This window comes from Rhinopithecus bieti, unplaced genomic scaffold, assembly GCF_001698545.2.
Source record: "Rhinopithecus bieti isolate Rb0 unplaced genomic scaffold, ASM169854v2 scaffold_10589, whole genome shotgun sequence".
Classification (NCBI taxonomy): Eukaryota; Metazoa; Chordata; class Mammalia; order Primates; family Cercopithecidae; genus Rhinopithecus; species Rhinopithecus bieti.
In genome coordinates, this window is record NW_016807065.1 from 2,668,747 (window position 1) to 2,694,759 (window position 26,013).

At 56.7% G+C, this 26,013-nt stretch overlaps 3 protein-coding genes across 10 annotated transcripts in view; all 3 read right to left on the reverse strand.

Annotated features, from left to right (window-relative positions):
• The window catches only part of PNPLA6 (patatin like domain 6, lysophospholipase), a 26,906-nt gene extending 17,146 nt beyond the window's left edge, over positions 1 to 9,760 (reverse strand). For 3 of the 8 annotated variants that reach the window (XM_017879979.1, XM_017879977.1, XM_017879978.1), the window contains exons 1-13: positions 7,823 to 8,135; positions 7,570 to 7,652; positions 7,300 to 7,397; positions 3,781 to 3,921; positions 3,531 to 3,690; positions 3,130 to 3,210; positions 2,789 to 2,917; positions 2,408 to 2,488; positions 2,152 to 2,314; positions 1,763 to 1,846; positions 1,138 to 1,247; positions 880 to 1,047; positions 724 to 801 (exon numbers count right to left, since the gene is read on the reverse strand). In XM_017879979.1, coding sequence (XP_017735468.1) covers positions 724 to 801; positions 880 to 1,047; positions 1,138 to 1,247; positions 1,763 to 1,846; positions 2,152 to 2,314; positions 2,408 to 2,488; positions 2,789 to 2,917; positions 3,130 to 3,210; positions 3,531 to 3,690; positions 3,781 to 3,921; positions 7,300 to 7,397; positions 7,570 to 7,652; positions 7,823 to 8,054 — 1,608 coding nt within the window. In that variant the 5' untranslated portion in view covers positions 8,055 to 8,135. Of the gene's footprint in view, positions 1 to 723; positions 802 to 879; positions 1,048 to 1,137; positions 1,248 to 1,762; positions 1,847 to 2,151; positions 2,315 to 2,407; positions 2,489 to 2,788; positions 2,918 to 3,129; positions 3,211 to 3,530; positions 3,691 to 3,780; positions 3,922 to 7,299; positions 7,398 to 7,569; positions 7,653 to 7,822; positions 8,136 to 8,265; positions 8,334 to 8,941; positions 9,468 to 9,604 lie in introns of those variants that run through there. The other 5 variants (XM_017879980.1, XM_017879984.1, XM_017879981.1 and 2 more) reach the window with 4 other exon arrangements.
• Positions 9,761 to 9,851: 91 nt separating this feature from the next.
• MCOLN1 (mucolipin TRP cation channel 1) lies at positions 9,852 to 22,215 on the reverse strand. The gene is given in 15 exon segments (XM_017880043.1): positions 9,852 to 10,091; positions 10,197 to 10,576; positions 13,625 to 13,878; positions 14,388 to 14,514; positions 14,906 to 15,007; positions 15,138 to 15,287; positions 15,405 to 15,511; positions 15,849 to 15,948; positions 16,147 to 16,243; positions 16,477 to 16,585; positions 17,180 to 17,287; positions 17,290 to 17,344; positions 17,499 to 17,666; positions 19,249 to 19,454; positions 21,661 to 22,215. Coding segments are annotated over 15 exon segments (2,031 nt in total). The 5' UTR covers positions 21,692 to 22,215; the 3' UTR covers positions 9,852 to 10,054.
• A 1,235-nt stretch (positions 22,216 to 23,450) lies between these two features.
• Positions 23,451 to 25,381, reverse strand: ZNF358 (zinc finger protein 358). Its single transcript, XM_017879985.1, has one exon. The coding sequence runs from the start codon at positions 25,231 to 25,233 to the stop codon at positions 23,527 to 23,529; it is 1,707 nt and encodes a 568-aa protein (XP_017735474.1). The 5' UTR covers positions 25,234 to 25,381; the 3' UTR covers positions 23,451 to 23,526.
• Between the last annotated feature and the right edge of the window lie 632 nt (positions 25,382 to 26,013).

A 26,013-nucleotide genomic window follows, 5' to 3' on the forward strand; every position in this document is an offset into this window, starting at 1 on the left:
AAAAAAAAAAAAAAAAAAAAAAAAGGCTCATTGGGGTTCTGCAAACTGGGCATCTCTTCTTTATTACCCCATTCCACTAATGAGGAAGCAGAGAACCTTCTAGATCATCTGCCACACTCTAGGGGCAGAGTGTGGGTTTCAACTTTCCTCTTCTTCCTCCTCCTCCTCCTACCCTGGGACTTCTTGACTTTCAGCTGGTAGTCGGGTCACTAACCCTTGACGGGCCTCAGTTTCCCCATATGAACAGTGGACAGAATAGTGGGATATATTTTCCTACACATCCTGGGTGCTGCCACAAGGGCCTGAAGCCCCGCCCCCAGTACAGGGCCAGGTGGCAATTTGTAGCCATTTATCGGGCCCCTATCCTGGCAGCGGTCAGCGTGAGAAGCAGACACGTTAGCAAATACTGCAGGATCAGAAGTTCAGAAAACAGAATTACAGGAAGAGCCAGGGCAGGCAGAAGAGATCTCGGAGTTGGGGTCCTAGGGCGAAAGGCTCAGGGGGTCACAAGTGAAGAGTTGACGGGTCCAGAGGACATGGGGTGGGGTTGGGGGTGGGGGTCACAGGATCCAAGGGTTAGAGGTTGGAAATGATAGGATGAGAGAGGTCTGCTTCTATGGGAGAAGGTGCTGGTCTGACAGTCAAAGGGCAGCGATCAGAGGTCACAGAAGTCAGAGGGAATGATCTCAGGTGGCATGGTTACAGGTCAGGGGTCAGCCTTACCTGGTCTCCCTGGCGGGCAATTATGGTGCCGGCTTTAGCGTGGTGCAGCAAGACTCGGCTGTTCAGGAGGGAGGGGTCCTGGGGAGGTAGGGGAGTTGAGATGGGGGCAGCCAGATCTCCCTCGCGCCCTGGGCCCAGCTCCCCTCGGCCGCCCACCTCAATCCGCATCAGCTTGGCCAGCTCCCGCTTTGCTGCCTCGAAGATGCTGCTGGTCTGGCGACCCTGGTAGGGCCCGAAGGGGCAGCCGCCGGTGGCCGACTCATCCTCACAGTAGCTGTATTCGCAGGCGCCCGCTGGCTGCTCACGGGGCTCCTGAGTGGGGGTCTGAGTGGGGCAGGCTTGTGACCTCCTGATATTCCCTCCCAGCCACCTTCCCCATCGGGCTCCACCACCTGCCAGGGTCCCAGGCCTTACCCGAGCAGGGGTTGCCTGGGACCCCCCAGAGGCCTCTTCCTGCAGGGACACGGAGATCCGGCCACGCTCATAGGCCATGTCGAAGTCAGAGCGGGGGCCACCCTGCAAGCCTGCAGGTGGGCAGGGGGGCAGGGGGGCAACAAAAGCCATAAAGATGAGAGTAAGATTTTTAAAAAATGAGCCGGATATGGTGGTATAGGCCTGTAGTTCTAGCTCTTTGGGAGGCTGGGGCTGGAGGATCACTTGAGCACAGGAGTTCGAGGCTGCAGTGAGCTATGACAGCACCATTGCACTCCAGGCTGGGAGAGAGGTCTCAAAAGAAAAGAAAAGAAAAGAAAAGATGAGAGTAACCACAGTTGCAGTCTGAGACTAATGGATACCAACGTGCCATGGGCCACTGCTGTAGCAGACATGACCAATCAATGTCTGCACTCTCCCTCTGAATCCTTCTAAACACAGGTGGGAGAAGCACTATCTCAATGAATACCTACAAAAAAGTGCCTGGGGAAGTGCTGGCAGTATTCCCATTTCGCAGATAAAGAAAAAAGTCAAGATGGGCAGACGGTGGACCTGGATTCAAATCTGGAAGCCCCATGGCCCTCCCCCCAGACCCAGTGCTCCAAACCTGAGATGTCCCCTGGCATGGAGACGCAGCGGCTCAGCAGAGGGGCCGAGGTGGTTTCCAGGGATGTGGGCTTCACGGGGTCCCCTGGGGGAGACACATGTTCAGGCTCCTGCTCATCAGAGCCACTAGGCAGATTAGCAGGTTGGGAGATAAAGAGACGCTGGGGACGGATGAACTAGTTAAAGCAATTCCAACGGGTCCTTGGGGATGAGGCCAGAGCTTTCTGGGTCCCAGTCAGGAGTCAGACATGGGTACCCAGCTATGGGGTCCCTGTGGGGCTAGACAGGGTCAGGCTGACTCTTTGTAGAAAAGGAAAAGGGTCTGGGGGCTGAGACGGGGCTTCCTGGGAGATTGAGCAAGGCTGGGTCCCACCTCGGGTCCCTGGGTACCTGTAGGCCCAGGCAGCGGGGCCCCAGTGGGGTCAGGTGGCCGACCTGGGGTCTCCCTGGGCTCGTCTGTAGCTGAGGTGCTGACCATCCTCTTGGAGCCCCGCACAGGGCTGGTGCGAGTTGGGAGGCCAGGGCTGGGGAACAGACGCAGCGGCTGGATCTCCTGGAGGCAGAGAACAGCTTGTGGCCTGTCCTGGGAGTTCCATATTGATCCCGCCCCCATCCCCCTAGTGCTCGCTCCCCACCACCCACTCACGTGGCTGAAGAGCTCATTGGTCAGACCCAGGTAGTTGTGCAGTGCCAGGAAGGTGACTCGCTGCAGCCGCACCATGATGATCTGTAGGGCTCGAGGGGCGTGGCCATAAGATGGGGCGGGGTCAGGGGCAGGGCCAGATAGTGGGCAGGACTAGTTCGCAGCATAAGGTCGGGGGCGGGAACCATGGAGAGACCCATAGTCTGGGGAAATGGGGCGAGGCAGCTAAGGGAGGAGTCCGCCGCTGCGGACATCTGGCTGCTCCAGGCCGATAACCACAGCTCCAGCGCCTGCTGGCTGCTGGGCCTCTGCCCTTGGAGCCTGCAATGGGTGGGGGCCAGGGTGGGGTCCCTGGGGGGTGACGGGAGGCAAAGGCCCGCTGACCTGCACGACCCGCACCAAGCTCTCCGGGTACTTGGTGAAGACCGCGGAGAACGCTTCCACTGGCAGGCGCAGCACTGTGGAATCCCGGGCCGCCCGGGCAGACACGGTCCGCTGGGGATGCTGGTGACCCTGGGGGAGGGGAGAGCGTGAAGAGAGACAAGGGCAGGGGCTGTGATTCCCCCTCGCTAGTCCCCCAATCCTTCCTGGTGCCAGTCCCAGGAGGGGCCATCGGCAGCATCAGGGATGAATCAGAGATTGGGGACCCGGCGATTTCCTTCAACCTAGTCTCTTGGGTGGGTCCTCGCACCCCAGCCCCCCTGCCCCAGGGACTGGTCACTCACGGTGATGACATCCAGGATGCTGAGAAGGCTGTTGACGCTGTCCCCGGGAACCACTTCCTTCACCACACACTCCTTCCCGTCCTGAGACACAGGGGACCAGGGATCCTTGGTGGCCTCGCCCTGGTGACTGGCATGTCACCCCCTCATCCATCCCAATGATCGCTGACACCCCTCATCCCTTCTCAGGGGAACCTGCCAAGCCTTCCAACCAGCAGGCATCCCCCGTTGTTCAATACCTGTAACTACTGAGCAACCATGCAGACCACCCCAAATGTCCTTGGTCACCCCCATTCCCCTGACTCCCGATGACACATCTCCAAAGACCAGCCCTGCAGACCAATGACTGCTGCCCATCCCCACCACCCATCCTCCTGCAGCAGCCCCTGGGGAGGCCCACTCACAGGCCCCGGCAGACAGAGCTCCAGCAGCCCGTCCTGCACCACGTAGATGCTGGCATCTGGCTGGCCCGGCCGGAAGACGTAGTCACCCTGGCCCAGCCGCTGGAAGACCATGTGGCGGCAGAGCTCCAGGAAGAGTGGCTTCTCAAAGTGGCCCAGCACCCTGTTGGACAGGCAGTGGGGGACAGAGGCTGGAGGTCAGGGCGGCCCCACATCTGTAGTCCTCCACCCCCACCTGCACCCCAACACTGACCGGACGTTCTTGAGCATATAAAGCACCTCCGAGGGCAGATGGGAGTTAGCCAGGTCGCCCTCGGTCAGGTCAGCTTCCAGCACTGCGGGAGGGGGCTCCTTCCGCTGCAGCGTGGGGGTCTCTTTCTGGATGCGCAGAATCCTGGTGGGAGGGGAGGGGTGCCGGGGGGTGAGGGGGACAGGGAGAAAGCTCAGGCAAACCTGAGACCCCCACATACCCCTTTCCCCAGGGCTCACGTATAGCAATCTCTGGCCCGCTGGCCAAATCAGGCCAGCCACCATTTTTTTTTTTTTGAGATGGAGTCTTGCTCTGTCTCCCAGGCTGGAGTACAGTGGCGTGGTCTCTGCTCACTACAAGCTCCGCCTCCTGGGTTCATACCATTCTTCTGCCTCAGCCTTCCGATTAGCTAGGACTACAGGCGCCTGCCACCACACCCGGCTAATTTTTTTTTTGTATTTTTAGTAGAGATGGGGTTTCATTGTGTTAGCCAGGATGGTCTCGATCTTCTGACCTCGTGATCTGCCCGCCTCGGCTTCCCAAAGTGCTGGGATTACAGGTGTGAACCACTGCGCCCAGTCTTTTTTTTTTTTTTGAGACAGAGTCTCGCTCTTTTACCCAGGCTGGAGTGCAGTGTGCAGTGGCGAAATCTCAGCCCACTGCAACCTCCACCTCCCAGGCTGAAGCGATTCTCCTGCCTCAGCCTCCCAAGTAGTTGGGACTACAGGTGGGTGCCACCACACCTGGCTAATTTTTTGTATTTTCAGTAGAGATGGGGTTTCCCCATGTTGGCCAGGCTGGTCTCAAACTCCTGAACTCAAGTGATCCTCCTGCCTCAGCCTCCCAAAGTGCTAGGATTACAGGCGTAAGCCACTGCACCGGGCTGGCCACATTTATTTTTGTAAATAAAGTTTTATTGGTACAAAGCCACATTCATGTATTTGCATATCATTATGGCTGCTCACATGCAGCAGAGTCGAAGAGTTGCAATGGGGCCATATGTGGCCAGCAAAGCCTGAAACGTTTACTATCTGGCCCTTTATGGAAAAACCCTATGACCCCAGACCTAAAGTTCTCTGAGATGGCCCCTCCACTAGGCATAGGCCCTGAGCTGAACCCTTTAGGGAGGCAGACCCCAACATAGCTTCCAAGATAAGGGTAAGCCTGGAAATGGTACGTATGTTTGTTGTGGGCGTCCTGAAATGTTCCTTCTAGTAGTCACAGAGTAGACTGCTGAGATATTGCCCTTAACGTGAGTATGCCTTTGACATGGCTTCCAATATATGAGAAGACCGAAGATACAGCCTCTCTGCTCAACGTAAACATTCCTGAGATAGACCTTCCTCCCAGTCTGAGAGAATCTTGAGACAGCCCCTCTGATGACCACAGAGGTCTCTGAAGTAGCCCTCATTATAAATGGAGAATCCAGAGATAGCCCCTCTGCTAACTGTGGACCTGGACGAGCCCTTCCCCACAAGTCACAGTGATTGCTGAGACAAGACTCTCCACTGGCAAAAGGTCCCTGAGATAGACCTTGGAGGATGGAACCCTAGGTTAAACTCAGTGAAATCAAGAAATTCAGTTATTATTCCTTTTTTGGCTGGGTGTGGTGGCTCATGCCTGTAATACCAGCACTTTGGGAGGCCAAGGTGGGAGGATTGCTTGAGGCCAGGAGTTCAAGACCAGCCTAGGCAACACAGCGAGACCCCCATCTCTACAAAAAATTTAAAAATTAGCCAGGCATGGTGGTGCATGCCTGAAGTCTCAGTTACTTAAGAGGCTGAGGCAGGAGAGATCTCTTGAGCCCAGGAGGTCAAGGCTGCAGTGTGCTGTGACTGTGCCACTGCACTCTAGCCTGAACAACAGAGTGTGATCCTGTCTCCAAAATGATAATAATAATAATAATAATAATAAGTTATTATTCCTTTTCTGATCAGGGATACCTTGAGCTAACTCTTGCCTAGATCACAGAAAGCTGAGATAGCCCTCTGACAATCATGAAGACATCGGGGTAGTCCCTTAAGAGTATGCAGACACTAGAGACAGCTCCTGTGATGTGGAGAAACCTGAGATATGGACCCTAAACTGATCACAGGGAACTTCGAGATAACCCTTCTACTCAACTCATAGAAAGCCCTGCCATTGGCCAGGTGCGGTAGTTCATGCCTGTAATCCCAGCACTTTGGAAAGCTGAGGCAGATGGATCACAAGGTCAAGAGATCGAGACCATCCTGGCCAACATAGTGAAACCCCACCTCTACTAAAAATGCAAAAATTAGCCGGGCATGGTGGCGTGCGCCTGTAGTCCCAGCTACGCTGGAGGCTGAGGCAGGAGAATCTTTTGAACCTGGGAGGCAGAGATTGCAGTGAGCCGAGATCGCGCCACTGTACTCTAGCCTCCGTCTCAAAAAAAAAAAAAGAAAAGAAAAGAAAGAAAGGCCTGTCGTTGCAGGACTATTGATCATAGAGAGCCCTGGTGTGAAGAAACCATTGAGGCAGACCTCCAGGTAGACTCCATGACGTAAGGGGATCCCAGAGCCAGCACTCAACTTGCAAAGAGAGTTAGAGAGCCTTTCTCACAGACCCTGAGATAGCTCCTTGCTGCCAGCAGGGATCTCTGATGCATCCTTCCTCTATTTCTAGTGCAAGAAAATTCCTAAGAGCCCCTAGGGAATAGAAACTCCTGAGACAGCCTCCTTAGTGTGGGAAGCACTCCAAGGTCCATAACACAGGACTGATGCCTTCTGATGTAGAGAGATGCCTGAGATAACCCCTGGAGAAGAGAGGCTGCAGGCTGCAGATAGCCCCTTTAGGAGATCATAGAAACACAGTTACCTAGTGAAGTACCCTGGAAGAAAACCACTCGTGTGAGGAGACTCATGAAATAACCTACGTGGAGACCCCTGATGTAGACTCCCCCACTAAATATATAGCAAGACCTCTGAGATACTGATTTGGGAACAAACAGCTCAGATACCCCAGTTGAAGGAGAATATCACTGAGGTAGCCCTCAGGAAAGAGAGACCCTAGAGAGAGCATGTCTGGTGTGGAAGAGCTCTGAGATAGCCCCTCAGAGCAGAGTCCAGAGATGTCCCTCTGAAACAGGAGAACATTCTTTTTTTTTTTTTTTTTTTTTTTTTTAAGACAGAGTAATCACTCTATTGCCCAGGCTGGAAGTGCAGTGGCACGGATCTCAGCTCACTGCAACCTCTACCTCCCAGGTTCAAGTGATTCTGTCTCAGCCTTCTGAGTAGCTGGGATTACAGGCCCATGCCACCACGCCCAACTAATTTTTGTATTTTTAGTAGAGATGAGGTTTTGCCATGTTGGCCAGGCTGGTCTCAAACTCCTGACCTCAGGTGATCTGCCCACCTCAGCCTCCCAAAGTGCTGGGAATTACAGGCATGAGCCACAGCACCCAGCCAATATGGGAAGACCTCCACAACACTTTGGTGTGGGTTGATTACTCAAAAGACCCCTGACATAACCCCTAATACCAGGTCACACCCAGCACAGCCTTACTTCTTGGCAATGTTGAGCATCTTCAGTTTCTTCTTCATGCGTGGCCGGGAAGTGGCGGAGACAGAGGTATCCACGAGGGAGGACGTGGATTGTGACACCTGGAAGAATGAAGGCGAGATGGGTCAATTGCTAATTCAGACCCTGGAGGAGAGGCAGACGGATCCAGGGGGTCTCCATCAAGGAAGGAGCGGTGGCGGAGCCTAAGACGGGTAAATAGGGAAGGGGCGCGGCCTGTGTGGTCGGGGCAGACCCCAGGGGTCACGGACTCACCTTCCGCATAATCTTCCGGCCATAGAACAGCACTTTGTCCCTCTTCCGGAACCGATACCGGGGGCCATCCGGGGCTGGGGTTTCTGGGGATAGGTGGGGACAGGGGCACTCCGAGCTCTGTGCAGACTCCACCCTGCTAGAGCTGGGGTAACGCGAACAGACGCCAGCAAATCCCCATCTCTGCCGCCTCGGGACCCGGGCATTTGGGCCCCCCACCACACAGCCTCCCAAGAGGGGCCCCTCAGGTGCTCACTTGGCACACGCAGCCTCCGCACCACCAGGAGGATGAGCACGGCCGTGACCACCACCGCCACTCCGGCCCCGATCATCACGCCCAGCACCTGAGGGACGAACGGCACTGGCTGCGCACCGCAAATCCGTCCCGCCGAGACTTCCCCGGGCTCCGGGACGTCCTGGAACCCATCCCTCTCCGCCACCTTCGCCCCCGAGGAGTTAGTAGCCAGCCCGTGACTCGATGTCCCCATCTGCAGAATGGGCCAGCGCTGCTCCCTCCCCGGGGGCGCGACTCTTCCCTGAGGCCCGGCGGCCCGCACTGCATGCCGGGAAACGTAGTTCCGCCCAAGTGGACGCAGCGTGTCCTCGCCAGACCACGTACTGCGCGCTGAGCACGCCGGGAGTTGTAGTCCCCGTGGCGCCCCACGCCAGCGCCTACCCGGTCCCCGCCCCACCCCTTACCATTCCAGTTTGCAGCGGAGCCTCCATGGTTGATTCCAGCTGGACGGCCGATCTGGTAGCCCGGAGTCCTGGGAAATCAAGGAGTCGAAGGAACCCGTGCAAGTCGTCAATCTGGGCCCGCCCCTCCCCTGCCTCAAGCCCTGCCCCCAGCTTAAGCCCCGACCTGGCGGGGGCGGGGGGAAGGGTGAAGCGTCTCCACCTGCCAGGGGCGCGGCTAGAGGGGCGCTGCGGGACTAAGGAATGGAGCAAACGGACCTCCTGGCCCAGGCCAGGAGGTGAGGCGAGTCCCCGGCTCCCTTCGCCTACGCGTAGGGCCTACCAGACGCTCCTCCCGTCCAACCCCACTCTGGGGGCAAAGGCCGACCTGGCACCGACTGTCAGCAGCCTGAAGGCAGGTCCCCGCAGGGCACGGTCCCCTGCACCTGGTGACTTCCTCCCGGGTCACCGCCCTCTGCGGGACTGATCAAGCCTGACCACCCGATCCCCCAGGCCGCACCCCCTACTCCGTCGAACACTGAATGCCCCACCCCAGGAAAACTGGGGCCCGCAAGCCGTGGGGTCCGGGGGTGGGGACCTAGATACCCGGCTCCCGACCCAAGCCTGTCCCCGGGAAGACCCAGGAGCTGGGAGGCACGGGAGTACCGTCGGGGCATCCGCAAAGGCGTCTGATACCCACGTTTCAGAAGAGTCCTGGGATGCTTGGTGTTGTGTGGGCTTGCAAGGCGCTGCTGGTTTTTGCCAGGGATTTACTATCACGTAGTAGTGAAGTTATGGGGGCTCTGTGGCACGGAGCATCACTGGGACTCCGGGACCGATGGTGGCGCCATTGCTGGGAGGCGTAACCAGAGACGCTGGAATTAGTGGGTGGGGATGGGGGGTCACTGGAAAGTTACTGAGAGATTCTGAGGATTACAGTACTACTGCTGGGAAAACCAGGAGGTGGGTGGGCACATTCCTGGGGTGCTTATGAGAACGGGCCTGGGGAGGGCGTCCAGGCTCCTTGGAAGATACTGAGAGATGCTGGAACATTACTGGGATTTTTCTGGGAAGCTGAGGATGTTTCTGACACCGCTAGAGTATTAATGGAAATTCGGGGGCCGGGGGGTAGGAATCTCGGAGCCTGCGAGTCGTTACTTGGCAAATTCCTGGGTGGCCTGTCCTCTTTCACCTCCGGGCACAGCTGGCTACCAGTGCAGAAACACCTGCCGGGACGTGGGGGGATGGGAACATCAGAAAGTCTAGAGTTAACAGAAATCGGAGGACAGATGTGGAAAAGCGGAGGCTCGTCAATGACTCTCGAAGGGACACCCCTGCGAGGCCAACGGAAACCCGGACTCACCCAGGGGCGGCAGTCGGGGTCCACTCCGCGCCAACACCGCTAGCGTTCCGCCCGGCTCCGCAGGCGCGGTCCCTTTAAATTATTCACTACAAGACGCACAGCAGTCCCGCCCAGTCCTCCCCCTCCCCACCCGCGCCACACTTGGAAGGCCGACTGAGGCCGCCATGCTGAGTGCGGCCGCGCCTTAAAGGGCCTCACACCGCCTAACGCAAGGACTGCTCCTCCCGCTAAAAATGAGAACGACACATTTATTTTCCCTTTTATTCAACACCCTCCCCACCCTGTCTCCCTGCCCCCAAAGGTCCGACACGAAAGGTCCAGGCCCTCCTCGGGCGCGACAGGGAGCCGATCCTCAAAAGCAAACCCTAAAAATAAATAAGCGGGGTGGGGGGCAGGGGTCTCCACAGTCCAGGGCCTATGGTCCAATGGTCCAATGGCAGTCAGGTCGAATCAATTCACCAGCAGCGAATGCTCCTCCGAGGGGTCCCTGGAGGAGGGAAGCAGGGATGAGGGGCGTCAGTTTTCTCTGGCTTGCTCCCCTTTCCCCAGTCCCTAACCTCCAATCTGAATGGGCCAGACCCGGGACTCGAACCTTCCGCAGCAGCAGAGAAGACTGCAGGCTGAGCCGCTCCCGCGGCGGAACTTGCCAGAGGTGGGACTGTCCTGGCACTGTGCGATGTAGGCCTGCAGCTCGCTCTCCTCTGCGCCTGCGCCGCCAGGATGCTGAGGAGAGAAGCTGGGAGGCTCAGCCTGAAAGTGGCTGCCAACCTCCAAGGCCCTTGAAGTCCGTCCTCCCCTCCAGCCATATCTGCATCGCTTCCCACCTCCAGGCCTTTGCACTTGCTGTGCCTGCTCCACCCGTTGTTCCATAGTTTGCTTGCACAGAGAGATCTTCCCTGACCCCTGAACGTGGATGCAAGCTGTGTCTTTGCCAGTCTGGTGCCCTCTGCTGTGGGCCCAGCAGCTGGAAACCTAGAGCCAGGGCTGACACGACCTTGGTGGTCGGAAACCATCCACTGAGAGAGCTGGATGCACGCTAAGCACAGCTGTGGGAGCAGGACCTGAATCTGCCCACCAGAGTGGATACATGTGTGTGATGTCTACCTGCTAAGGCAAGACAGGAAGTAGCTCCAAGGGCCTGAGTGAATGTGTCTGTAGGACAGCTGAATCCATGCATGGGGAAAAGGGGGTGTACCCATCTCTCACTCAACCTCATGGAGGGACCATCTTTTCTCCAAGTTTTTTTCAGGCTACTAGACCTTTGCTTTAGCTATTCCTTCCCCTGGGTGCACTGCCCCTGGGCTCCCAACTCTTTGGTCTAGAGACGATGGAAGTGTTGAATATCTATGCTGTCCAATATGGCAGCCACCAGCCACACTGGCTTTTGAGTACTGGATACACGATGGTGCGAGTCAGGGGCTGAATTTGCAATTGTGCTTCATTTGAATTAAAATTTTTTAAAAATTGTTTTGTTTTGTTTTTGAAGCAGAGTCTCGCTCTGTCGCCCAGGTTGGAGTGCAATGACTTGATCTCGGCTCACTGCAACCTCTACGTCCCAGGTTCAAGCAATTCTACTGCCTCAACCTCGGGAGTAACTGGGATTACAGGTGTGTGCCACCACGTCTGGCTAATTTTTTGTATTTTTAGTAGAGATGGGGTTTTGCCATGTTGGCCAGGTTGGTCTCGAACTCCTGACCTCAGGTGATTCACCCCTCGGCCTCCCAAAGGGCTGGGATTACAGGCGTGAGTCACCGTGCCCAGCCGGAATTAAAATCAAAATTTAAATAGCTGCATGGGGCTAGAGACTAGTGATGGATAGAACATTCTAGAAGCTCTCCTGGACCCACTCTCATACCAATCTAAAGCAGGAGTCCCTCTGTAACCTTCCACTCTTCCATCATAACTGTTGCAAGTAGGTCATTGGTCATGGGATGTCTGTTCCTGTGCCATCCTTGCCCACGGGCCTTGGACAGATCATGCACACCTGATTTTCCTCGATGCCCAGAATCCAGCACAGATCGTGGCCCTTAGATATATTTGCTGAAAGAATCCTATCTACCTGCCACTTCCGCATCCTGCTGTGTCCCCTGACCCTTGCAGCTTGCAAGGAAACCACTATTCCCAGCCACCCTACTAAACAGAGGACAGAGGGGTTAGGAGTATGGCTTCTGGAATCAGACAGTCCTGGGTTGAGCCTAGTTTTACCGCTTAGAAGCTAACCTGGGCCAGGCACGGTGGCTCACGCCTGTAATCCCAGCACTTTGGGAGGCTGAGGGGGGTGGATCACCTGAGGTCAGGAGTTTGAGACCAGCCTGGCCAACATGGCAAAACCCCATCTCTACCAAAAATACAAAAATTAGCCAGGCATGGTGGCGTGCACCTGTAATTCCAGCTACTCAGGAGGCTGAGGCAGGAGAATCGCTTGAACCGGGGAGGCAGAGGTTGCAGTGAGCTGAGACTGCATCATTGCATTCCAGCCTGGGCAACAGAGTGCGACTCCATCTCAAAATAAATAAATATATAAAGAAGCTAACCTTGGGCGGGGTCAGAGGGAGTCAGGGGCATGGCTGGGGGCTGGGGTCAGGGTTGGGTTTTAGAGGTCAGCCATAGGAATGGGGCCAACTGAGGGTCACCATGTTAATAGCAAGGTCCCAGGATCAATGACAAGGTCATTGAAACTCTATGACTTAGCCGGGTGCAGTGGCTCATGCCTGTAATCCCAGCACCTTGGGAGGCCAAGGCAGGTAGATCACCTGAGGTCAGGAGCTCAGGACCAGCCTGGCCAATGTGGTGAAACCCCATCTCTAGTAAAAATACAAAAATTAGCCAGGTGTGGTGGCACGTGCAAGTAATCCCAGCTACTCAGGAGGCTAAGGCACGAGAATCGCTTGAACTCAGGAGGCGGGGTTGCAGGGAGTCGAGTTCATGCCATTGCACTCCAGCCTGGGCCACAGAGTAAGATTCCATTAAAAAAAAAAAAAAAAAAAAAAAAAAAAAAAAAAAAAAGGCGGGCCGCGGTGGCTTCAAAGCCTATAATCCCAGCCACTTTGGGAGGCCGAGGACGGGCGGATCACGAGGTCAGGGAGATCGAGGACTATCCTGGGCTAGCACGGTGAACCCCGTCTCTACTAAAAAAATACAAAAAACTAGCTACTAGGTGAGTGGTGGGGTTGCCTGTGAGTCCAGTACTCGGGAGCTGAGACAGTGAGGAATGGCGTAAACCCGGGAGGCGGAGCTTGCAGTGAGCTGAGATCCGGCCACTGCAACTCCAGCCTGGGCGGGGGACAGAAGGCGAGGACCTCTCCTCTCAAAAAAAAAAAAAAAAAAATTGGCTGGTGTGGTGGCTTATTGCCTGTAATCCCAGCGGTTTTGGGAGGGCTGAACTGGAGAGGATCGGCCCTGGCCTCAGGGAGTTTGAAAAACCAGCCTGAGTAACATAGTGAGACCCTTTATCTCTAATAAAATAAAGAATAATACATTAAATAATAAAATAAAATAGGCCGAGCCATGGTGGCTTAGGCCTGTAATCCCAGCACTTTGGACGGCAGTGATCACTGAGGGTCAGGATCGTTCGGGACCAGCCTGGGACCAATATGGTGAAATCCCATTCTCTACTAAAAATATAAAAAATTAGCTGGACATGGTGGCATGTTGCCTGTAAATCCCAGGCTACTCAGGAGGGCTGAGACAGAATTGCTTGAAACCGGCAGGAAGTGGAACTTAACAGTGAGTTCAAGGATCGCACCCACTGCCACTCTACCCCTGGGGTGACAGAGCGGAGACTCCTGTCTCAAATAAACGGAATAATAACTCTATGACTCGGTTGCCCCTCGTTGTAAGGCCCAGACTCAGCCCCCTCCTGGCCCAAGCCCACCTTGCGACAATGCTGAGATGCCATTATGCTCCCCCTTGCGCCCCCCAAATTCCGGAACCCACACTCTTTTTGGTTCATAGTAGTCTCCCATTATTCTCTCCTGGGGATCTTCTCTGTTCGACCCTTGCGGATGTCCCAAGACCCACCTCATGGCCAAACTCCAGGGACCCAGAGCCTGAGGCTGCTGGGCGCGTTGCGGCTAAACCTTGATGGGTGGTCGTAGGCACCGGTGGATGAGCGCGATGGAAGAGGCTGAGCACCATGTAGATGAGAGGCTTGATGAGGAGTACAGGTAGAAGGTGGGAGAAGAGCCACACCCAAGGACTGCTGCGCCCTGCTGGAGCCTGCATGGCGGCGAACGTCACGACATATCGTCTCCGTTGATGAGTGAGAACAGGCACTCGACACCATGGAGAGCGATGCGGAGACTGCAGAAGGGCGGCGGGGTCAGAGGGAGGGCCAAGGCATGGCCCAGGAGGCTGGGGGCTTGGGGTCAGGGCTGGGGTCCCACTGTGGGAATGGCGATAGCCCAGCCTGGGGTCACCTTGTGAGTGGCCGGGTCCCAGGCCTGGGGTTCACTATGTGAATGGGCCACGTCCCAAGGCCCGGTCCATGTGAATAGCCAGGTTTTCCCAGGTTCAATGAACCAGGGACCACTGCAGGGTCCGACCTCAGGGTTCGGGGTAGATAAGTTAGAAGGGGAGTAATCCAGTCGAAATAGGGTCATCAGCAACTGTGACCACAGGGTCAGTGTCCAGGGTCCCCACCAAGGGACTACAGGGGACAGTGGACGGGGACACCCAGCAGGTCCACCTGAGGGGTCCATCTGGGGGTCACAGTGTCAATTGGACAAGGTCACGGGGTCAACTGTTCAGAGGACCATTCAGGGGTTTAGACGGTAACCTTCACATCTGAATAGGGTCCCAGCACGGATCCAGCCACAGAAGCAAGTAGCCCAGGAGGATGACGGCGACGCAGCAAGCAGAAGCGCATGGACGCTTTGGGGCAGGGCCACCCGCAGTGTGGCGATGAGGATCTGGGTTGGGGCAGAGGGGAGCCTAGTTGAGGGTGTGATCACCAACTCAGTAGGTCAAGCTGTGGGCACCCAAGGGGGGGAGAGGGGCAGGGCTTTGCCGAGGGCACAGCAGGTGTGGCCATGGGAGCCAGTGGGTGCCTAGAGGGGTTGTGGCCGTGTCTGAGGGGGTCTGAGGGCACCGCATGGCTGGACTCAGCAGGGTGGGCACAAAGGAGCAGGCTCCCAGGGCCTCGCCCAGGTACAGCAACAGATATATCTGGTGTGGGCAGGTAGGAGGAGGTGGCTTGCAAGGGATCATTGGTCAGGGCTGGTGAGTGCTGGGTGCGTAGGGATTTATTTGGAGGGTGTGGGGTAACCATGCGGAAGGCCCAGCCGCGTGCAAAAAGCTCACGTTGTAGTTGTGGAAGAAGGTCAGGTAGCGGATCACGCCCACCCACACCAGCAGCGTCGAGGTGCCCAGGAGGATGCTGCAGACGTCGTAGCTCGCCAAGTTCTGCGGGTGGGAGCTGCATCAACCTACCTGGCCCAGCCCTTCCTTTGGAGGGCCTGGGGGAGGATATAGCCCTGGATAGGCACTGACAGCAGGGATGGGACCTGGGGCCCAGGGTGTGGGCAGGACGTACCTTGGCCTCGATGCCAATCTTCATGATGGTGCCCGAGATGGTGAGCACATCGCTGGTGACCAGCAGGATGTACCAGCCATTGACAAATTCCAGCCGCTCCCACAGGCTGATGACCCGTCCCCGCTGCCGCCACATGAACCCCACAAACTCCTGCAGAAGGCAGGCGGGGTGAGTGCCTGACCAGGCACAGGACCCTCGAAGCCCTGGCTTTTATCGCCCCAGGGCAAGGCGGGGAGGACACCGGCACACGTGACGCAGGAGCCTCACGTTCTGCAGCAGGAAGCCTCGAAGGAGCGAGCGGGCGCAGAGGAGGAAGGACAGGGAGCAAGTGAGGATGACCACCACGTCAAACAGGAGCCGGAAGCTGTTGTCTCCTGTGGGGAGGGCACAGTGGGTAGGGCCAAGGGTGGCATGGAGTCTTGGGAGGCCAGCGCTGGTGCCAGGTCGGGCTGGAGACCTAGGGGGCTGCACGGCTGGTTTTGGTTGGTCAGTGGGGCTCAGGGCTTGCTTGGGGTGAGTTAAGAACCCCGGTCAGCGCTGGTCTGGGGCTTGGAGGATCCCAGGACAGGACAGGGTCCCTGATCTGTGCTGATCCGAGGCTCAGCGGATTCCTAGGGAGGTCAGGGCCCCAGGCAGCGCTGCTCTGGGGCTTGGGGAATCCCAGGACAGGCCAGGGCCCCTGGTCAGCGCTGCTCTGGGGCTCGGGCTCACCGTGCCGGAAGACACTGGGGTGCTTACACTCCTGGATGTGGGCCTGGGTCTCCAGGCTGATGGGGATCCGCCCACTGTGTGCTTTGTTGTCAAACGTGATCTGTGGGGGCCAGTTGGGGACAGAGTAAACCTTGGCAGCCCCAAGCCCCAAGGTCCACATGACAGGTGGCCTGACAGACCCCGGGCTCCCTCCCTCATCACCCGCACGCTTGCCCTTGGCCAATGCTTCCAAGACACTCCCTTATCAGGTCCCTGCCCTGGAACTCAGGACCCCTGTGGGTCCCCGGGGGGGCCTCACCAGGACGCTGAAGGTATAGCAGTCCGGGATCTCATTATTGATGAGGCTCTGGAGGTTAATGGTCTTCAGTCGGAAGTGGATGGTAACATTGACCAGCCTAGGCAGGAGGCTCGGGTGAGGGGCAGGGGCGTCTTCGGGTCCCTTCCGGCCCCAAGTGTCAGTGCCCCTGCCATGTGCTGACTCTGTAGCTGGTAGGGGAAGTGCTCACCCAGCAGGTGCCAGCGCAGGCGGGTGGCCCTTTCCCCACCTTAGGGAAGTAGCTACTGGGGTGAGAGTGCCTAGTGCGCTGCCTCCCCCACCCTGGGCCCCCCTCGAGCGAGCAGGCAGTACTTGTGGAATTTGAGCGTGAGGTTCTTGTAACTGGAGCTGCCTTCCAAGAGGGCGAGATCGTCACTGGGGGACGGAGGGGGCCGCTCGGGGGGATCCACCTGGATGCAGTCTGAGGACAGGGAGTCAGGGAAGGGCCTCAGGGGGCAGGGGAGGCCAGGCTGGTCTCCCCGGAGTCCCCAGTGGCCTTCTTTCCTGTGCTTCCCCAGGGCTGGGTCACTCCTACAGGCCTGGCACTCTCTGGGCCGGCGGATATTTACTGAATGAACCATATTAAGAAATAACACCTGGTGCTTTCTATGTAGCAAGAGTCACATTCACACTAAGCATACTTTTTTTCTCTTTTTTTTTTTTTTTTTTTTTTGAGACAGGGTCTCACTCTGTCACCCAGCGTGGAGTGCAGTGGCATGATCATAGCTTACTGCAGCCTCAATCTCCTGGACTCAAGTGATCCTCCTGCCTCAGCCTCCTGAGTAGCTGGGACCACAGGGGCACGCTACCACGCCCGGCTAATTTTTTTGTACGTAGAGACAAGGCCTTCCTACGTTGCCCAGGCTGGTCTCAAACTCCGGGCCTCAAGCAGTCCTCCCTCCTCAGCCTCCCAAAGTGCTGGTATAGGCGTGAGCCACCGTGCCCAGCCACAGCTGTTGATTTTAATCCCAGCAGCTCAGGCTCCAAACAGCAAAGCCCCGCCCTGCCCACTCACCAGTAACCACCATTGGATCAATGTCAAATGTGTCGTTGGCCGGGTCCACATGGCCTCGGTGGTAGTACCGCTGGCAGATTGCAAGCCCTGAGCCATTGGTCCAAGGGCCCCCCCGCCATGGACATACGCATACCGGCCCAGTGACACGTCAGGCAACGCTAGGTACTGTGGGCAGAGAAGGGGAGGGCCTGTGAGTCCGGCCCACTCTCTGCAGCCTGCGCACCTGCACCTGCTCGCCCACCTGCACCTGCCCGCCCACCTGCATCTGCCAGCCCACCTGCACCTGCCCGCCCACCAGCACCTGCCTGCCCACCAGCACCTGGTCCACAGCATGGAAGATGGCCTGGTACAGCTGCTCCCGCGTGTAGGCTGCAAAGGTGTCATCCGCCCCGTCCGAGTAGCCCAGCAGGAAGAGGTGTCGGAAGGCAATGGTGTTCTCTTCCCGGAATGTCACAGCCAGCTGATTACTGAGCCCAAACAGGATAAGCTGGGGAGAGGGTAGCGGAGGTTGGCATGGCTAGGATGGGGATTGGGGGATATCTTCCTCGGGGCACAGGCAGAGGAAGAGGACAGGGAGGGTCCTAGAGATGTCCACTAGGGTGGGGCAGGGCCCTGCTAACGTGGGCTACAAACACGGATTTCACTTGTGCACTTCTTTGCTTTGATTAATTTCACCCCAACTCCTGGCATAAGCTCCATGCCACGCCGACCCGTGTCCTCCCCCATACAACACAGGATGGGCACTCATATATCTCACTGCAGGGACTAATGTTCATTAAATGTTTACTGGATGTCAGATTCTGTGTTAAACCCAAACTTTCAGGGTAAGTACCATGACTGGGTTCCTTTTCTTTTCTTTTTTTTTTTTTTTTTTGAGACAGTCTCACTCTGTCACCCAGGCTGGAGTGCAGTGGCACGATCTCGGCTCACTGCAAGCTCCGTCTCCCGGGTTCTCACCATTCTCCTGCCTCAGCCTCCTGAGTAGCTGGGACTACAGGCGCCCGCCACCACACCCGGCTAATCTTTTGTATTTTCAGTAGAGACGGGGTTTCACCGTGTTAGCCAGGATGGTCTCGATCTCCTGACCTCGTGATCCGCCCACCTCGGCCTCCCAAAGTGCTAGGATTACAGGCATGAGCCACCGCACCCAGCCTTTTCTTTTTTTTTGAGACAGAGTCTCACTCTGTTGCCTAAGCTGGAGTGTCATGGTATGATCTCAGCTCACTATAACCTCCACCTCCCAGGTTCAAGCAATTCTCCTGTCTCAGCCTCCTGAGTAGCTGAGTTACAGGCACCTGCCATCACACCCAGCTAATTTTTGTATTTTCAGTAGAGACGGGGCTTTGCAATGTTGGCCAGGCTGTCTGAAACTCCTGGCCTCAAATGATCCGTCCACCTCAGCCTCCCAAAGTGCTGGGATTATAGGCATGAGCCACTATGCCTGGCCAATTGGGTCCCTTTCCCGAGGGAAAATTAGAGGCATGGTGACACGCTAAAGTCAGCCCAAGACATGAAGCAAGCACTTAGGGCAGTGGCTGGGTCTGATTCATCTTGGGGCTCCCAGAGTCCAGCACAGGGTCTGGCATGGGGGAGGGAGAACCAACTATCTGTGCAGCCATTGGGTCAACATGATGTCAGACTGCCTGGGTTCAAATCCCAGCTGCCAATGTTCTGCTGCTGTGTGACTCTGGGCAAGTCTCTTAACCTCTCTGAGCCTCAGAGGTAGCTTTTTTTTTTTTTTTGAGACAGAGTCTTGCTCTGTTGCCCAGGCTGGAGTGCAGTGGCACGATTTCAGCTCACGGCAACCTCCACCTCCCAGTTCAAGCGATTCTCCTGCCTTGGCCTCCCAAGTAGCTGGGATTATAGGCACCTGCCACCATGCATGGCTAATTTTTTTGTATTTTTAGTAGAGATGGGGTTTCACCATGCTGGCCAGGCTGGTCTTGAACTCCCAGCCTCAAGTGATCCAGCGGCCTCAGCCTCCCAAAGTGCTGCTTTAAGACTCTTCTTCAAGGAGCACAGCAGCCCCAGGTGGCCTTTGGCTGGGGCCCCTGCTTGACTGTCCTCACCTGCACCGTGACCACCAGGATCTTGACCACCTGCAGCATCAGCTTGCAGGGCTTGCGGCCCTTGGCTCGAAACTTGTCGCAGGGACTCATGAAAAAGTATTTGAGACGACGGCGAAGGTCTTCCTCTTCTGGGGGTGTTGGAGGGGCCGGTGAAGGCCCCGCCTGGGTCCCATACCCGGGGTTGGGGGTCAGAAGCCGCTCAGTCTCTGTGGGAATAGGAGAGGGTGCTGGGGTGAGGCCTGGGCAACTCCGCTTTTCCCCTTTATCCAACCAGGAAGGCAGCACACACTCTATCTTCATGTCCCCATGCTCCTGCCAAGGAAGAGTTCCGAGAGGTCTAAAGAAAACCAGAAAATCTGCAACGTTGTCTGTATCTATGCACCAGTCCTGCTCAAAGGTTATGAGCTGGGGTTCAGGAGGTACAGGGCCTGGGCTGATTCCTGCCCCTCCTGCTCACCAGCTCTCTGAGTCTCAGTTTCCTCATCTGTAAAATGGGGCAGTAATCATGTCTCATGGGAACGCTAAGGACTGGATGCTTAGGAAGCATTGATCACAGGGGCTGGTCCATGGTGAACGTCAGAACGTTTCATCAATGTTCTCATTATTGATCTGTGGGGAGAGAATGAACTGCTCCCACCAGCTTTTCACTGGGCATCCAAGGCTTCTGGGCTCATCCCAGCTCCAGGTTCCGGACATGAGCATAGAACTCAGCCTGTATTCTAGGTTTGTCTGGACAGATACCCAAAAGATGACCTCTGGGTTCATTATAACCTGGCCCATCAGCTGACACTCTTAGAAGCCAAAGGCCTGGAGAAGGGGTAATTGACAATATAAGTAATAATAATGGAACACATTCGCTAAAGACTCATTTTATCTCCCTGAAAAGCACCAGCTCCTGGAAATCGTGCAGCCCTAGCATCAAATCCTAGACCTGTCACTTTCCAGTGGGTGACTCCAGGTACCTCCCTGAGCCTCTATCTCCTCATCCGAAGAGTGGAAATTTTATAAAGGCTACCCCTTGGCTGGGCTCAGTGGCTCATCCTGAGGATAGCCTCAGTGGCTATCCCAACAGCTTTGGGAGGCCAAGGTGGGACGATTGCTTGAGCCCAGAGTTTGAGACCAGCCTAGGTAATACAGCGAGACCTCCCTCTCTACAAAAAAAAAAAAAAAAAAAATTAAATAGTCAGGTGTGGTGACGACTCATGCCCGTAGTTAGTAGCTGGCACTCCTTCTACCTGGGAGGCTGAGTTGGGAGGTCACTTGAACCCAGGAGTTCAATGTTACAATGAGCTAGGATTATGCCACTGCACTACAGCCCCGGTAACAACAACAAAAAAAGTCTCTTAAAAAAAAAAGTCCACCCTCTCCCTGAGCCCTGAGGTTGAGATCCTGAAGCTGCTCTGAGAATTCAGTGAGACACAGCAGATAAAGACCTCTTCAGCAAACACAAGCTGTTCTAATCACTGTTTTATTTTTTTTCCAGCCTAACTGTGAGATCTAAGGTTTCAGCAACTGCTGGAGTCAAAACCGGTCACAGTAGCCCAGAACTGTCCCTGTCACACCCCCATGGGGATGTGCTTTCTAGGGCCTGGCCCCCTGCCTAGCAAAGCTGTCAGGATAAATGTGTGCACTGTCAGAACCTCCCATGCCGAGAGGGACAAGTACCCGGCCCCTCCCTTTGCAATGGGATGCTGCTGTGGCTGTTTACCACAAAGTCGGAGGGCAGGGCCCGTCTACAGAGCTGAGATTACAGCTAACCCACCCGACCCTGCTAGCTGGGACACCGGGACACCTATCAGGTAGGGGTCCCCAGCTAGCTCCAGAAGGGGAAGCTAACACAAAGGGTCTTCCTCTAGCCTCCCCAAGGACAGGTGGCATCAGAATTGGCTGGAAGCCCGAATTTAAGAAGACTGCGCTTCCCCCGGTTTGGAAAGCTAAAACTGAGTTAATCTCCTGGGGGCAATCCCTCCAGCTCTCCCCGCTGGAGTTTAGGTGAGCTGAGCATTTGTCTCCTGGAATCAGGAGGGGAAGCCTGGGAGTCTCACGCGCGGGCTGGAGAAGCTGGTGCCCGCTGTCTGAGTTCCAGCCCAAGTTGAGCAATCGGAACCTAGGCTCCCAGTGGAAATCCCAGGAACCTCGCCGCCCCAAAGGGAGAAGCTGGCGGCCCGGCGCGATCGCTGCCTGAGTTTGGGAACCCAGCAGAGCCTGGCTTCAGGAGGGAGAATCGGAGAGGCTGGTGCCCACCCGCCGCCCAAGTTCTAGGAGCCGTCTGCCCATTTCTCCACCGTGAGGAAGCTGAAAAGTCAGCGCTGGAGCTTAGAAAAAAAGAGACTGAGAGCTCCGCCGCCCCAGGTCGGAGAAGCAGCCCGCCCGCCTGAGTTCCAGGCCCCACGGTGCCGCCCGCGCCCTCACCTGAGCCGCGCGGACCCGCCGGGTCTGTCATGCTGGGGCGGGAGCGCACGACGCAGGCGGGTACCGCGGGGCAGCCTGGGTCCGATCGCCCGCCGCTGTCACTGCGACCTCGCTCCCTCGCGGCGCGGCTTCAAACCCTCCGGCATCAGCTGATCGGTGCCTCGGTCACGTGACCCGGTAGCCCAGAGCCCCTCACGTGACCGCCTCTGGTCCCGCCCCCTGCGCCACGACAACGCTTGCCGGAACAGCGCGCAAGCGTGCTTCAACCGGCGCCCTCTGGGTAGAAGGCAGTCGCCAGGTCCTAGCGCCGACGGGCTCTGGGTGGCGGGGGATGGGCTGACTCTGAGCTTGGCAGCGACGAGCTCCGCCCTGGCTCCCGGCCGTGCCCCGAATCCGGTGCTAGGCTCGTGACTTCCATGTCCAGAGCTTGACCCCTTATCCTCGTTGGTGCCTGGTGATGACCCTGCGTACTATCTCAACGCTGTCTTCCTCTTTCTTCCAGAAACTCCTTTTACCCTTCTCCTGCGGATCTTCAGCAAACACGATTTCCTAATTATGTATCAAATAGAACCACTTATCCCCACCCCTATGGCCCCCAGCCCAGAGTCTTCCAACATTCCTGGCCTGGATCTTTGCAGCAACCTCCTCCCCGATCTCAGCCTCCCTCCACTCCACTCTCTACCCAGCAGCCACAAGCATCTTCAAAGAATACTGCCTATCCGTCCTGCGAGAACCTGCCCTCGGCTTCCCATTGCTCTGGACTGATAGGCAGAGTCCCCACTCTCGTCTCTCAGGGCCCTCTGATTTGGCCCCTACCTCCACCCAAAGCTCATCTTTCTATAGCCCCAGAGCCTTTGCAAACTTTTGCCCTGGAGCGTAATGGTTAAGAATTTGGACACTGGAGGGCAATTGGGATTTAAATCTAGGCACTGACAAATGCCACTTCTACATCTTCCAAAGTCCCTTCAACTCCAAGCTGAGCGCAGTGGGTGGTGGCATGCACCTGCAATCCCAGCTACTCGGGAGGCTAATGTGGGAGGATCGCTTGAGCCCAGAAGGTCGAGTTTGCAGTGACTATGACCACACCACTGCACTCCAGCCTGGGCAACAGAGCAAGACTGTCTAAAACAAAACAAAACAAAACAAAACAAAAAATATATATATGTGCCTCAATTTTCTCATTTGCAAAATGCGGAGATTCAATCAAAGTCATCTACCTCCTGGGGCTGTTGAGAGGATTAAATGAGAGAATGCAAAAGCTATTGCATAAGGCTGGGCAAACAGTACTGATTATTAAATTAGTGATTATTGGGATTATAAAATCCTTCATTGAGAAAACTGCCTACCATTTATATCAGAAGTCTTATGCTTCTCCTAGAATATACCATACCCTGTAATTATTTTTTAAGTATTCTGAATTTAATATCTGTGAGCTCCGTGCAGGTCGAGGCCATACTTATCTTGTTCCCTGCTGAGACCCCAGCAATCCAGAGATGTTTGTTGATTGCATACATGAACAGCCTCTTTTTGTCCACTTGTGTGCCTACTGTGTGGGCTTTGAAGAGCAAGGGGTAAGTGAGGGGAACAAAGAGTGGTGACTAGTGGGATGGACCAGGGTGAGGCATTGTGGGTTAAACTGGAAAGTCTAGCTGGTGGGACTCCAGGGCCTAAGAAGGAAGCCAGGACACTGGAGCTCCAGATTGTGGCTGGCCCTGGCCACACTGTCCCATCTCTGGAGCAAGGGGCTGTGCTCAGAAAGAAAGCACAAAAGGCAAGCCACGACACAGAACCCGGAGGCAGTGGGAGGATTTTACTAACTGCACAACACACAACTTCCCCAGGCCCCCAAGGATGCCCGAGTCCCCTTCAGCCATCAGGCCCCAGCAGTGCCCCTTGCTCCTGTACCCACTGTGGACTCTTGCCAGTAGGGAGGGCTGGGCTGATAGTGTCACCAGTGGGAGAGCAGGGGTCACGGTGGGACACAGGGTTGGGATCAGGGCTGGGCACAGGATCAGGGTCTGGGCTGGGTGCAGGATCAGGGTCTGGGCTGGGCACAAGGTCAGGACCAGCGTCGTGCCCAGCCTTCGGGTCAGAAGATTCCACAGGAGTAGGGCTGGGGGTGGATCTGGAGCCAGGGAGGGGTTTGGAACTGGGATCTGGCAGAGTGCCCGGCCCAGAGCCAGGGTCAGGGCTACGGCCAGAGCTGGTGCCAGAGCTGAGGCCCAAGCCAGAGCCGAGCACAGAAACAGCATCAGAACCCAGGAGGGATACCTGCCTCGGCCTCATCATGGATGCAGGGCTTAGGCCAGGCCCTAGGCCCAGGCCGGCGGCCGCTGCTGCAGCTGCAGCAGCCGCAGCAGCTGCAGCAGCGGCTGCACCCTCATGCACCCGTTTGTGCTTGGTGAGGCTGGAGGCCTGGCCAAAGGCCTTCCCGCAGAGCTGACAGCGATAGGGACGCTCGCCCGAATGCACGTGCAGGTGCTGGAGCAGCGCTGAGCTCTGCCCGAAGGCCTTGGAGCAGTGCGGGCAGGCGTAGGGCCGCTCGCCCGTGTGGATGCGCAGGTGGTGTTGCAAGTTGGAGCTCTGCCCAAAGGCTTTGCCGCAGTGGGGGCAGCGGTAGGGGCGTTCCGCCGTGTGTGTGCGCTGGTGCTGCAGCAGCGCCGAGCTCTGCCCGAAGGCCTTGCCGCACTGCGGACACGGGTAGGGCCGCTCGCCCGTGTGCGTGCGCAGGTGTTTGAGGAGCGCAGAGCCCTGGCCGAAGCCCTTGGCGCACACCGGGCACTTGTGGGGCCTCGGGCCGCCGTGCGTGCGCAGGTGCTGCGCCAGGAGCGAGCCGTGCCCGAAGGCCTTGCCACACACCGGGCAGTGGTGCGGCTTCTCCCCGCTGTGGCTGCTGCGATGTTTCAGCAGCGTGGAGCGCCAGCCGAAGGCCTTGCCGCAGGCGGCGCACTGGTATGGCCGCGCCCCGGTGTGGATGCCACGGTGCTGCGCCAGGGTAGCACCGTGGCTGAAAGACTTCCCGCAGTCGGGGCAGCGGTACGGCTTCTCACCGCTGTGGGTGCGGCGATGCTGGCTCAGCCCGGAGCTGCGGCGGAAGGCTCGCCCGCAATCCGGGCAGGAGAAGGGCCGGGGCGGGCTGGCGGGTGCGGGAAGCACCGCGGGGCTGGTGGCCAAGACCTGGGGGGTGGCAGTAAGGCCAGGGGAGATGGGGTCCACGTTTGGATCGCCGGGGCTGAGGGTGTCGCTGTTAGGATCGAGAATCAGGGGTACGGGGCCAATCACATCTGGATCGAGGTCGAAACTCGAGGACATGGGGTCGGGATCTTGGGGTTCCGAGCCCGGAGCTTCGGCGTCGGGGTCCAGATCCTCCGAGACGGGCTCCAGATCTTCATAGCTGGGGTCCACGTCTTCCGGGACAGTGTTGAGGTCTTCAGGATCAGGCTCTGGGTCTTCAGAAACGGGGTCCAGATCTTCAGGATTGGGGTCTAGGTCCTCGGAATCAGAGTCAAGCTCTTCATAAACGGGTCTCAGGCCTTTGTGGCCTGGGTTCCTGACCAGGACTGAGCGCCGCATTTCAGGCGTGGATGTGCAGGCAGCTTCTGGGGCAGGACCTGCAAGGGCAAGAATAGAGGGTAGAGGGTAGGTGGGTTCTAGGGGAGCGGGGGTGTCTTTTGGAGTCTGGTTAGGGATGAGAAAGTGGACCAAGTGGACCGGTTGTGCCCTCAGAACCCACTTTTTTTGGGGGGGGGGGCTTTTTCTGTCGCTAAGGCTGGAGTGCAATGGCAGGATCTCGGCTCACTGCAACCTCTGCCTCCGGCGGTCAAGTGATTCTCCGCCTCCCGATTAACTGGGATTATGGGTGTGGGCCACCACTCCCGGCTTATTTTTGTATTTTTAGTAGAGACGGGGTTTCACCATGTTGGCCAGGCTGGTCTCAAACTCCTGACCTCAGGTGATCCACCCCCTCAGCCTCCCAAAGTGCTGGGATTACAGGTGTGAGCCACCGCGCCCAGCCCCACTTCTTTATTTTTATTTTTTTGAGATGGGGTCTCACTCTGTCACCCAGGCTAGAGTGCAGTGATGTGATCATAGCTCACTGCAGACTGGAAATCCCGGGCTCAAGCGATCCTCCCATCTGGGCCTCCCAAGTAGCTGGAATTACAGATACACTACACTCAACTAACTTCAATTCTTTCTTTCTTTCTTTCTTTTCTTTTTTCTTTCTTTCTCTCTTTTCTTCCTTCCTTCCTTCCTTCCCTCTCTCCTTCCTTCCTTCCCTCTCTCCTTCCTTCCTTCCTTCCTTCCCTCTCTCCTTCCTTCCTTCCCTCTCTCCTTCCTTCCTTCATTCCTTCC